We start from the raw sequence: 13,728 nt of genomic DNA on the forward strand, positions 1-13,728 counted from the left end.
TTGCTTATTTTTTTCCTGCTGATGTTAATTACATGAAAGAATAGAAAATGTGAGTCTAGAAGTAGTTGCTGAGGAGACGAACAGCAACCTTAAAATTTGGGCTTCTCTGTCCTGTGATTTAGTTGGCCTGCTGCCAAGGCAAGACTGACCATTCTGAATGTTTGATTAGGGTTTTTGACAACTTGAAAACATATGTGAATTTTTTTTCATAGGTGGATTTAACCTACAGGTATGTCTTCCTTAGTATGTGTATGTGTTGACTCTCTTCATTGCTGAGTGATGATGATGTCATAAAAGAAAATTTTAGAAGTTTGAGCTTTTCTTTTTGTGTCAATAGGCAGGCAGTGGTTAAAGGTTCCCTTCCACATCCTTTTGCCTTGACGTTATTTGAGGACACACTGTACTGGACTGACTGGAATACACATTCTATTTTGGCTTGCAACAAGTATACTGGCGAGGGTCTGCGTGAAATCCATTCTAACATCTTCTCTCCCATGGATATACATGCTTTCAGCCAACAGAGGCAGCCAAATGGTAAGTGATCTGGATTTTGAAATTCCAGGTTGGAAGAGCTCTGCAGCACTCTGATGTCTGGCTTTAGTGAGGCCCTGGCGGGGAGGAGGGGCTTATCCAAATGCAGTCGGAGGACTGAAAGGAAAGAGCATACAAACAATTCAGGTTATACACCAGTCTAAACCCTGTTGCGTGATACCTTTACCACATAATGTCTTGTCTTTTATTTGGGGCTGGGATAATAGAAGTGGCAAACAGAAATGAACAAAAAATTAAGAATGCTAAGTTTATAAATAAATGCATTTCTTGTTCATATTTTTCACTGTTTCTATGTGTTCATGTGAGTGTGCTAAAAAATACTGATTGAATAGGAAGCCTCTCTTAACTCATCTAATGAATTCTAGCACCTAAGTGTGCTGAATAAACCACCTGCTTGAGCATTCATCTGCATTCCTCCTCTTCCTCTGTGTTTCTCTTTCTAACTTTGCTTCTGTTTTTGGTTACCCATTACAAAGACATGGGGCTGTGTCTGCTGACAGTGACCCCTTGTAGGAGAGGCATGGATTTGGATTTTATGAGAGAATGGTAAATGTTTAGCACTTGTCTGTAAATAAATGTCTGGTGTGTGTCTGAGTATATTTCAAATAGTTTTCCGTAGACAAAAAGGAAGAGTGCTTGGATTTTGAGTTGTTTGATACTAGTTCTTCCATTTAGGGGGATTTAATCAAATATTGAATTGTTACATTGGAGTTTGATGACTGAGCTCATAAAAGCATTTAAAAATAGATGTGTTAATCTATGTAAAAACAAAATGTTTATGTAGTCCTTTGTGAACTTTGTATTCTCATGATTAGTCCTCAGAAAGTCTCCAAACCCTTTTTTAAATGACATAGTTGATCCTTTGTTTTACTGGCTTGAGAATGTTAGTTATTTTTGATGATTTATGTTTATGTCTTATGTTGTATTCCTTTCTGTCTTTTTTTTTCTTTCAAGGTCTGTGAGGATGCTTTCTATTTCATATTGATATTTCCATGAATGCTATTTGAATATATCCATTTCTACAGTGTTCATAGCTTGGCTGCTTTTTTTTGTCTGTTTCTTATTTGTTCTTGCTTTCCCTCCCTCCCTCCCTCCCTCCCTCCCTCCCTCCCTCTCTCTCTCTCTCTCTCTCTCTCTCTCTCTCTCAGTGCTACAGACTGACTCTAGGTTTTGTACATTCTAGACAACTACTCAGACCATTAAGCTACTACTCAGACCATTAAGCTACAACTCAGACTGTTAAAATTAAAATAAGAATGGAAACAGAATCCCACATATCTCACAATGCCCTCCCCCAAGTCCCACTGTGACTGACCTTGAGCTCCAGTTCCCATTGGGGGATTTGGGGTGTGTGTCATTGTGCCTGTCTTTCTGTCTTCCACTTTCCCTCCTCTAGTCTATTGAAATTATCTTTTTCATCTTGTTCATTCCAAAGGATGGCTTTCCAAAATTCTAATTGTATTTCTTGGCTTTCATACCCTCTGCCACAGCATGTTCCCATTCTTGATGTTCTCCCAGTCTACAGAAATCTTAGCCTCTATTTAACAGTGTTCTCCTTACTGCTTCCCAGTGCCCGGTCTCTAAGTTTTTATTCTGAAGGCTTTTTACCACACCCAAAATGTTCCGAATGACCCCTCCTGTCCTTCAGGGTGCCTGCTGGGCCTCATGCATTCTGTGAAGATTTTTTCCCCCAGCTTTTTAAACACTGAGATTAATTCCTCATTGATTGTCTACCCTCTTAATAGTTGAAATGTGCAATATAATATTTAGCTTCCTTGTTTTCTTTCCATTTTCATAGTTTATTATTTTAACTCACTAATAAGTTTAAAAGTTCCTTCCATTAGGGCAAAGACCTTCTGCTTTTCTTCTTAGTTACTTCTCTTTGGATTAAAAAACCCACTGTTTTCACTAATTAACTCCTTTCCTTACAGAGGGTTGGTAGTCAAGCACCTGGATGAAATTTGGTAGTCATTTTGGTTTATCACAGTTGCTCATGTTATGGTTGTTAACCTTTGTGTATCCAGAGTAAGTGAGGTCATCCCTAATCATTGGTATTAATCAGTGTGATTTATATTTGACAGCTACAAATCCATGTGGAATTGATAATGGTGGTTGTTCCCACTTGTGTTTGATGTCTCCAATCAAGCCTTTTTATCAGTGTGCTTGTCCTACTGGGGTCAAGCTTCTGGAGAATGGAAAAACCTGCAAAGATGGTAAGATCATTATTATTCAAGTGAGAAAAAAATCCTGAGAGCAGTTGGATTCTGTATAAACACCTTTGTATTTCTTTTGTAAACTCTAGTGTTGGCAGTGCTTTGGGAGACTAGTCACTCGGGTGGCTGCTAGTAGGGGTGGTTTATGTTTTGTGGCATCTTTTATTTTTATTTTATTTATTTAGTACTTAAAAACATTGTGTTTTTGGAAAAAACAAAATTGACAAACAGGTACTGTTTCTCTTGGCAAATTTCATAGTCACTGAAATCACAGTCTCATAATACTTAGGTAACACCAGTAAATAAAAAAGAACTGAATGAAAATTACTTATTAAACTTTTATTGATGAAGAATAAAATGGAATAATAGGTAAAGTTTTCTATTAAACTATTGAAAGATATTTTTGACTGCTCTTTAATGACAAAGAAGTACCTTAAGAAAAAGTTCCTCATTGTACTATTAAAGTAACTTTTAGTTTTTTAAAACTCAGCCGGTCCTCTTGTCCTTTTCTTCTCACTCTTATTAATTCTCTATAGATAGAGGACATGATGGAGAAGGGCACAGGCTTAGGACATTGCAAGGGGCTTGTAGTTTGGGAGAACACCAGCACTTTTTGTCTTAATGAGGATGTTATTCTTCATTCTTACTCCTATGGGTCACCATTCTCTGGCAACCAGCAAAATCTGGTAAGAAAATTGTTGTATGTGCAGCGGCTTCTTTATCTTCCTCGGAAAGCCTGGCGCCTTTCTTCCAGAGCAAGTTAGAGAGCTCCTGGCAAGGAGGTCAGCGAGTCAGTGAGATGGAATTGAGTCAATTTAGTGGATGTTTATTATGAGTTGGCATTGATAAATTATCCTCATAGTCAAAGGTGAAGCTGGCTGACTCTTGTCAGATGGTTTCCATGGTAAACAGTGATTTGGTTTCAACTTAAACAAAAGGGTTTTTGTAGCATTGCTTTTTTTTCTAAATTTAAAAATATACCTTGACATTGAACACGAGGATTTATTTCAGCAGTGGAAGTTTGTCTTCTCCTTCACAGTGGTGCATATGTACATGTTTAACCAGTTCTGAGTTCCAGATTCATAGTTAGCACCTAGTAGCCTGAAGTTCTATATTGTTTCGATCACCTTGCTCAAATTAATAGTTCTGTGAATTCTTTGTAAAGTTTGAGCTGTCTTTGTCAGTTAGCATGGGCAGTGAGTGTGCAGAATCGTTCCTGCTGTGCCTGCAGTTACCGTTTGTGTTTCATCCTCTCCGGTTTAGCGCTCATGCATAGTCAGCCCTCCAGTCAGACAGCTGATGCTGAAATTTGTCTCTTCTCTTCTTGCTTTTGCAGCTATGATTCCAAATTCATATTTAAATTTATATGCCAGTATTTCTTTACACACATTTTAGCTGAGATTTTTTTTCTCCTTGCTCATTCAGTTGACAGTTTACATATTATTTTTATTAGTCCTTAGATGATTGTTTTGCTGGTGTTTTACTTGAACATTAAAACAAACAAAAATATTAAGCTTAATATTTTTATTTTTAATTTTGTTTTCATTGTATCCTATGTTAAGAATTTCAGAAATTTGCCAGGTGGTGGTGGCGCACACACTCGGGAGGCAGAGGCAGGCAGATTGCTGAGTTCGAGGCCAGCCTGGTCTGTAAGAGCTGGTTTCAGAACAGCCAGAACTATTACACAGAGAAACCCTGTCTCGAAAAACTTAAAAAAAAAAAAAATTGATTTATAACTCTGTCTTTGTTTTTAATGACGTATTAGTTGAATACTTACTGAATACTTTATGATTAGTATCTTCTGGAATATTATATTTATTTTTAATTTTTATATTTAGCTGAACCTAGGTTTACAGTGACTGTGTTTCTTCTCAGTTTGTTTCCCTACTTGAACCAGATTTTATTGGCTCACATACTCTTAACCACTGTTGCACTTCTTAGGTTCCCTTGCCTGCAGGGCTGTTGGATATTGCTCTGTGTTTCTTTAACAGAGAGACAGTTTACGTGCCATAACATTCTTCTGTTTCAGATTTCAGTTTTTAACATTTTTATCCTAGTTTTTTTTAATCATTGTGTGCACACATGTTACGAGCACACTTTTGCATGCGTGTGTCTGTTCATGTGTACAAGTGTACATGGAGCCCAGATAACAAATTCAAGCGTCACTTTCCAGGTGCCACCCTCTTTTTTTCCTTTGGAGGTAGATCTCTGGCATGGAATTTGCCAAGTGCCCTGTGCCCTGTGATCTACCTATCTACCTATCTTTGCCTTTCTCCCTGGAGTGCTCGTGCATTGCCACCATGGCTGGCTTTTGTCTGTGGACTGAGGGGGTGAGACTTGGGTCTTTATGGTTATGAGGCAAGCAGTCCAGTCCCCCAACCCTTCTGGACCTCTAAAACATGCTTCTTGAAAAAGGGTTTTGGAGTCTACAGATTTCTTCCTCCATTACTGCTTAGCTATGAGAAATGAAATGCTGACTTTTGCATACCTTTATCGAGGGTATCCAGTAAGTGAAAGCAAGTGTGGATTGCAACTTGATTTGGAGAGGTTAGCCATTAAGGAGTTTGCACTGACTTTTCTGTTTCACAGTATCACGTTTTAGTTCTACTCTAGGAAAGCAGAATAAACTCAATTAATTTCAATTCCTGAGGACTTCTTACGTGCTTTATATAGATTGGTTAAACTTTGCCTGTGACATTCAAATGTTGCTTGATTTTACTTTTTTGTTTTAGGTGCCACTGAACTATTGCTCTTAGCCCGACGGACAGACTTGAGGCGCATTTCTTTGGATACACCAGATTTTACTGACATTGTCCTGCAGTTGGAAGATATCCGGCATGCCATCGCCATAGACTACGACCCTGTAGAAGGCTATATCTACTGGACTGATGATGAAGTGAGGGCCATCCGTCGTTCCTTCATAGATGGATCTGGTAGTCAGTTTGTGGTCACTGCGCAGATCGTCCATCCTGATGGTATTGCTGTTGACTGGGTTGCAAGAAACCTGTACTGGACAGACACTGGCACTGATCGGATAGAGGTGACAAGGCTCAACGGGACCATGAGGAAGATTCTGATTTCAGAGGACTTAGAGGAGCCCCGGGCTATTGTGCTAGATCCCATGGTTGGGTAAGAAGCACTTTTGTTAGTAATCTCTTCCCTTCCCTTCCCTTCCCTTCCCTTCCCTTCCCTTCCCTTCCCTTCCCTTCCCTTCCCTTCCCTCCCCTCCCCTCCCCTCCCCTCCCCCCCCCTCCCCTCCCCTCCCCTCCCCTCCCCTCCCCTTCCCTCTTTCCTCTTTCCCTTCCCCTCCCCTTCCCTCCCCTTCTCTTCCCTTCCCCTTTCCTCTTTCCTCTTTCCCTTCCCCTCCCCTTTCCTCTTTCCTCTTCCCCTTACCCTTACCCTCCCTCCCTCCCTCCACATTGAATGATGATAATGTAAATGTGGAATGGGTTTCACTTTTATTATTATACTTTCAGCTCGTTTTTATGTGCTTCTATAGGTACATGTATTGGACTGACTGGGGAGAAACCCCGAAAATCGAGCGAGCTGCTCTGGATGGTTCTGACCGAGTAGTTCTTGTTAACACTTCCCTTGGTTGGCCAAATGGCTTAGCTCTGGATTATGATGAAGGCACAATATACTGGGGAGATGCCAAAACTGACAAAATTGAGGTTTGTTTGTTTCTGTCGTTTTAAAAAATAATTGAGACCATTGTTAAAATGATTTCTGGGTGAGTAGTAGTTTGATTCATAGTCTCTCAACAATTATCTGGGATTCCAGGATATTATTTCCAGAAATCTTCCTCAGTTCACAGTTCTAGGGATAATGGATATGTTCCACCTACTCCTAGCACCTCTGAGTTGTGTTGGTATAGGAATTGTGTGTTCCATTGTTTCTGGTCTTAACCGCTTTTGTAAATGATTTTCTTCATTTTGGGTAAAGCAGCTACCTGAGTTTCCTAGAACCAGTTTCTGCAAACCAAAATTATATAAGACCCATACAAGAAAACAGTATCTGTCTTGTCTGTCTGTCTGTCTGTCTGTCTACTTACCTACCTGTATAGATATAGAGTGTGTGTGTAACTTTTTGTTGTTTTTTGTTTGGATTTGGCAGTGGAATATATTAAGTATTCATTTTGTTACATAAAAAATTTTGTTCGTTTATTGAGATATGATTTCACTGTGTAGATCAGGCTAGTCTGAGACCCATGATTTCTTGTGTTAGCTTCCCAAGTGCTGGGATTGCAGGCATGTGCCAACGTTAAAAGAAGTTTTAAATTGATTTGTGGACTGTATAGTAGAAATAGTTAGCCAAATCCTGTGGAAAAAAGTTTGCCAAGTGATAGAATAAAGTTAGTAGGAGATAGAATTATGGTGAAAATAATCAGTAGTAAGTATTTTATCAGAATGTTTTGTAAATGGCACATCCTTGATACTGAGTGTGGATTGTGTGGGTTAGGTTGTCCTTTTGGTGATTCGTGGCTTCTGTATAAGGAATGGCTTTGGCAAAAAAAAATAAATAAATTTATAGATAGCCCCTTGCACATACCTTACGGATATGCAGTTTGGACTGTGGGACAGTTATTTTAGAGAAGGGATTCTGAGGAGTGCCAAGGACGCTCAGTGAATAATGAACTAAAGGGCCTTCCTTCCAGAGTAGAAACTTGAAATTGAAGAAACCCATTAATACATCACCAGTCACAAATATTAGAAATTACATTTTTCCCCCTTACAGCTGGTTTCCATTAACAGAAAGTTTTATATGGCCTAACTGTAACGTTTCTCCTTGGCTAGAGTTTCAGTGCTCCACCCCCCATCCCAGTCCAAATTAGTATTTGGAACTTCAGCAGCTGGAGGGGAGCGCTAGCATGCCAGAGGTGATAGATTTGTGTTTCAGACAGATTGCTAGCTTTGTTTGCTTGGCCATCTATCACTCACCCTACATGAAGATGTTAGGAAAACAGCTAAAAGCTCATGGATCTTATAGGAAGTCCTGAGATTTTACACAAGGGGGAAAATGCTTGATTTATTATCACCTTTTTAAATTTTTTTATTTGGTTTTGTCTTTTTTAGTTTATTGTGATTGACTTGGAAAGAAAGGTGTTCTTACTGAGAATATGGTATTCTCTTTCCCACTTTCAGGTATATTATTTTAGACACATAAATTTAGTCAGAGTCACAAGTAGTTGAGGGACCTTCAAATAGAGAAATGAAAATTTATTCATAAAGTGAGTACATAATAGTTGATTAAATAGAATTTATTGTGTAGATGATGGTATTGTTTGTCCCTTTTCCTTCTCTACTTCTTCGTCCCTATGGTATTATTTGTCCCCTTGCTTAATATGCAGAAGGCTTTGGTTTCTAGCACAGAGATGCTAGTTGTTTGCCTTTCCCTCAAGAAGGGATTGTGTGTGTGTGTGTGTGTGTGTGTGTGTCGGTCGTCTGTCTGTCTGTCTGTCTGTGTAATGTGCAATTCATCCCCCCCTTGACAGTGATAAATTTACTCTCTGGGAACTACAGAAAAGCTTCCTCTTTTTGCTCTGGATATTTTGATGTGCTTTCACAAGTTAGATGTTGAAGCTCTTGCCCTTTCTTTTCTGACACATCTAGAACACAACAGTTATTCTTATTTATTCTGCTTCCTTCTTCCTTCTTTTCCTTTTTTTTTGTCTTTCTTTGATCTTGACTATGTTGCCCAAGCTTTATTGTCCTGGGCTGCAGTGATTCTAGTACCTTAGCCTTAGAGGGTTGGGACTAAAGTGTGTCACTACATCTTCCTTCTTAATTCCCCTTAACACCCCTTTAATGTGTAAAGTTGTTGATGGATAGCAGACTGAGTTGTAAAAGCACAGCATTTCACCTAAACTCATTTTGTGTAATCTGAGGAGGAAAAGCATCCATTTTCTATCCTGAGACTAGCTGTAATTACAGAAGCATATGCCCCCAGCATTTCCATCTCTGTGTACTTGGTAATAGGCAGATAATATTAAACTAGAAAAAATTGGGGAAGGTGTATAATTTTAAAATTTAAGTGTCAGATTTTTGCTATATAGCAGAAGTTTCTGGGTGCTTTTCTGACCATAGTATGGATGATAAGATCCCTCTAATCCTTTTCTTTCAAGAAAACTTCCCAGCTTTGTCATACTGAGGGGTGGGGACTGCTCACTCCTGGGACTGTAAGGGAATACCAGACTATGGTAGCCCTGTTTGCTTCTGAAGACCAAATATTTCTGGTACACATGAGAAGAAAAGATAGTTATCTGGTAAATCATTCTATGGCACAATAATTTCTTGTGAGTGGGGGACAAAGAAGTGTTCAAAACGCGCAGACCTTTGCTCCCTTTGTGGGTGGGGCTTGGAGCTGCTTCTCTTTCTGTTGAAGTGGCAGGTGCTGGTTATGTTGAGTTGACTAAAAATTCAGAGAAATGAAGGAAAAGCATGGGAACCCTAACTCAGACGAGATTCTATCTTACAGAGCTGTAGAAAGGTAGACTAGATTTTCTTGACACTTAGAATTGGCATCTACAGATAGAGGCAGGACACCGTGTTGTTAATGATGTCATGACACTTAGAATTGGCGTCTACAGATAGAAGCAGGACACAGTGTTGTTAATGATGTCACTTAAAGAAAACTGGCGCCATACTTCTTCCATATAAAGATGTGTAGGTGAGGATAGTCTCCCTGAGCTCAGCAGCTGCTGTGGCTGTAGCTGGGGGTGGTGTTTAAAGGTGCAAGCTGGTGCTTGTCCCGCTGTTTCTGCAGTGCATGGGATGCTGCCGTCATCCTGTGGGCAGACCTTCGGTAGCGTTTATGCTTTGTTCCTTAGGCTCCCAGTCTTTACTAGAGTGTTTTATGGCTTCTTGTATTAGCAGAAAGAAGTTTCAGTTTTTCTGGTAAGGTAGATTTCAAAAATCTTTATTTCTCTTTTATATGACCTTATAGGAAAACTATTATAATTTTGACAACATTCATGTTTTTGGTCAGATGTTACTGCCCCAAACATGGTTTGTACCTAGTACCTGCAATACTGCTTACTAATAGCAAAGACATGTCATTGATGTTTTAAAGCAATCCTTGCATAGTATAAAAATAAGAAAGTACTGTTATCCCCCTTTTTTAAAATCTGGCCTCAAACTCATTTTCCTGCCTTGGTCTCCTCTCATCCCTTGGGAGACTATGAAAGTACATCACCCTATCCAGTTATGTTGTGTGTTCTTGAGGATGCTTTCTTGTTGTATATTTATTTAATTAAAAATTAAGTTTTGATTATTCTTTGATCAAAATAATAGTAATATAACTAAAATTTCTTCACAGTTTTTACTGGGCTTTATATTTGTCCGCTCTGCTATTTCTGAACTACTCAGAGTGTAACAGCACTTGGTAGTTACAGCTAAAAAGATCTTGTCTTTTTGAACACATGTAGATTTGTTATAAATTTCTTAGTGAAAGGTCCTTTACTTTGATAATACAGAATCTGTAGGTTGTGTAGTCCAGATCTGATTATATGTGGCACTGTTTTGGGAGAGACAGGCGGAGATTATTAGAGCCTTCCGTACCAAGTAATTTAGAATAAAGAGGTATTGTCTCTATTGAAAACTTGGCAGTTGGTGAATGTTCTGTTTCATATTCTGAACCTGAAATTGCTGGGCTACATTTTCCTCTGATGACAACTTCCTCTGTTTTATCAATACCCTTATAAGGAAAATTCTTTTCCAAGTATTCAGATTTCTTTTTAAAGGAATTTCTTTGTCTCGCATTTCTAGCCTACATAATGTGAAATTCTATCCGAATACCCATAGTTCTATCTATACTGCTTTTCCTTGCTGTTGATTTCTAAGATTAATAATTATAACAATATAATTATATTTTGTAAAGAGAAAGCTATTGGTTTTATATGCCAAGTGTCAACAGGTCCTTCCTTTTGAGTTTTTGCCAGTTTATAACTTTATTATTTAGAGTTCCTTAGAATTGATTATTCTTTTAGTTTGAGAATACTTTGAGATTAGTGTGTTTAAATTCCCGCATCTTTACCTGTTTTTACTTCTTCGCCACACGGTGTGTATGTTTTTGAACTTACGTTTTCCTTCATATCTTCCTGACATCTTATCACAGGAGGAGGATTGATAAACTCTGTCACTAGATTCTTCAAGCAATGTCTTTTAGGGGGTATATAGGGATTTGTGAACTCCTGTTGAATATTTGTTGATTTAACAGTTGAGGAAATGTTATAATGTGTTATAACCTACAGAAGCCAGAACATTTTGTCAACCACTCCGTTGTCTCATTATGCAGTCAGTCTGTACTCAAGTATATAAAGAGCCCCAGCGATAGGTGTAATGGCACTCTCCTGAACTGTCACAGCAAACCTTGTATTCACAAAGTTAGGTCTTTGGACAGTTTCACCTTGGTGCACAGCATTTTAGTAGGCTGTTGTTAGACCATTTTAAAAACGTTCTGCTGTTTTGATTTTTATATCTTGTGTTTAATATAAAACCATTTAATAAGTATAGTGATGTTTTTAGTTTCATTCCTATTCTTTAAAGTAGTTTATTCCTGGATTGTGAGCATAGCTCAGTGGTATAGTACTTGCCTAGTATGTACTAGACTCTGAGCCACTGGCCACTTTCAATACCTAAACTATTTTATTCCTTTGGGCTTTGGACTCCCAGGGGAAAAGGGTACTGGTTTTATTATCATACTTTTTTTTTCTTTTTTAAAATACATATGAGTGCTCTGAATGCATGCCTGCATCCCAGAAGAGGGCATCATATCCCATTATAGATGTTTGTGAGCCAGCATGTGGTGGCTGGGAATCGAATTTTAGAAGAACAACCAGCACTCTTAAATGCTGAACCATGTCTCCAGCCCCTAGGACCTCTGGAAGAACAGCCAGTGCTTTTAAACGTTGAGCCATTTCTCCAGTCCCTAACTTACTTCCTTACAAGACAGAGTGCGCCTTCAAGTTTACATCAGCGTTTTGCAGTGAAGGCTCACAACCTCAGATCACTTTACAATACTGACCCTTATTGTCATCTTTTATCTTTATATTTAAGTGAGTGACCTTAGATAATTTACATGACCTTTAGTGTTTGTATTTTAGCCAATAAAACCCCTTGAACAAATTAACAGTTAAGGTTTTTTTAAGGTGTAATATTTCTGATGTTTACTGTCTTAACTGTCTCTTAGGTTAAGAAAGAGAATTTACTTTGCCTTGGGAATATTTCTAAAAGGAATTTGGAGCACACATGGCATATACTTTTGGTTTTTATTTGCTGCATTTAATCACTGTTAACATAAAGAAGTTTGTTGGGTGCTTTAGCTTTTTAGTAACTCGGGTGTTCTGAAAGAATCTTCCAGGCTAAGCTGCCCACCTTCTCTTGGGGAGGTGTGACCAGAGGTCATTCTCTCCAGATAGCAGGCCAGGGATAGACTGAGGAAACGATTTCTTTCGAGTCTAACTTGGTGAGCCTGTGAGCTTAACCTGGGCTACTTACAGAAACATGGTTGAGGAGTCACCTGTGGGAACATGGGTAGCTTACAGGCAACACCACCAAAGAGTCTCTGCCAAAATGATTACCAACCACTTAACGTATTCTTGGGGTGGAATTGGGGCGACTCATGTACCCCATTTCCTTGAGTGCCTTATTAACTCATGATTCCTTCCTTAATTGCCTAACGAGAGCCCCCCATAGCCTAGCAAGCCCCCCCATGGAATGTTAATGAGGATCGCCTGTGGGTAATCATAGCTGCTCTGATTCAAGACTGCAATGGCCATGTCATGCCCAGAGGACAGAATTTTACAGCTCCTGTATACAGTCTATTCCATTATTAACAAATAGTAGATTAAATGTTTGAAGCTGTTGTTTGTTCCTTGCCAAATACATTAATTCTTTTAAACTAATAGAGTCTGTGTAGGGGATGAAGATTCTGTTTTTCTTTTTTTTTTTTTTGACATGGGAACCTACTGTAGTTTTAAAAGGTCATTGATATTTTGTTTTTACTGTCTTTACAAGGATTGGAAAGGGTAGGCGAGAAAGTAATGGCAAAGGATCACTGCTTGGAAGCTTTTTGAGAACGAGTTTGCTGAAGACTGAGTAGTTAACAGATATAGGAGTTTTGACTTCTTACATCAACTTATAGTTATCAACAAATATTTAAAGATTTCATCTTTGTTCATTGAAAGTTCTCTGTGATGGGGAATAAAAAGGATTCTTCAGCTTGCCCCCTTCCCACTATTTTATTTTAAATGTGGTCTATAATACAAAAGTTTAGACTTGCAGAGAATGTGATAATGCAAGCTTAAAGGGCTGGGAATGTAGCTCAATAGTAGAACACTTAGCCTGTGTGTGGCTCTGCTTCCAGCCTCCAGGAGCACACCACCAGCACACGTAAATCTCATTTATGTGTTAGACTAATTGTTGAACTAACACCGATAATTTGGCTTTGATACTCACTTGGTAAAGATCTGTATTACCACCTCTGTGTTTTAGCTACTGTGTTAGAGTTTTAAAAGTAAATCATTCTTTGCTGTCTGGGTACTTTTCTATTATGCTAATAAAATACCATGAGCAAGGCAACTTATAGGAGGAAGGGGCCTTAGAGTTGCAGAAATATTAGAGTATATCACTGTCTTGAGGAGCAGGCAGCAGGTAGGCATGACGCTGGAGCAGCAACAGCTTCCAACTGGGGACCAAGTATTCAAATGTCCGGTAGGGGACATCTCATTCATGCCACCTCATAGGCCTCAAAAATTTTACTAGCTTCTAGGTAGTGAAATATGTGCTTCCTGGGTTTTCAGAGTTCTACTGCTTTTGAACCAAAAAAATCAGTCATAGCTTGTTTCTAAAAATTGTCCTTACACCAGAAATTTTGTTATTTTTGTCCCAGTCTCCTCTCTGAAAATTCAGAAATATTAGTTGTTTTTTGTTAAGTTAGTCTTTTATTTGCTCAAGGAGAAGAATGG

The 13,728-nt window shown here is 38.7% G+C and overlaps 1 protein-coding gene across 1 annotated transcript in view; it reads left to right on the forward strand.

The window, feature by feature from the left end:
- The window catches only part of Lrp6 (LDL receptor related protein 6), a 123,417-nt gene that overhangs the window by 52,963 nt on the left and 56,726 nt on the right, over positions 1 to 13,728 (forward strand). Inside the window, exons 4-7 of the mRNA XM_038318382.1 lie at positions 338 to 534; positions 2,634 to 2,765; positions 5,498 to 5,894; positions 6,265 to 6,436. Coding sequence (XP_038174310.1) covers positions 338 to 534; positions 2,634 to 2,765; positions 5,498 to 5,894; positions 6,265 to 6,436 — 898 coding nt within the window. The remainder of the gene's footprint in view (positions 1 to 337; positions 535 to 2,633; positions 2,766 to 5,497; positions 5,895 to 6,264; positions 6,437 to 13,728) is intronic.

This window comes from Arvicola amphibius, chromosome 2 (genome assembly GCF_903992535.2).
Source record: "Arvicola amphibius chromosome 2, mArvAmp1.2, whole genome shotgun sequence".
NCBI classification, from domain to species: Eukaryota; Metazoa; Chordata; class Mammalia; order Rodentia; family Cricetidae; genus Arvicola; species Arvicola amphibius.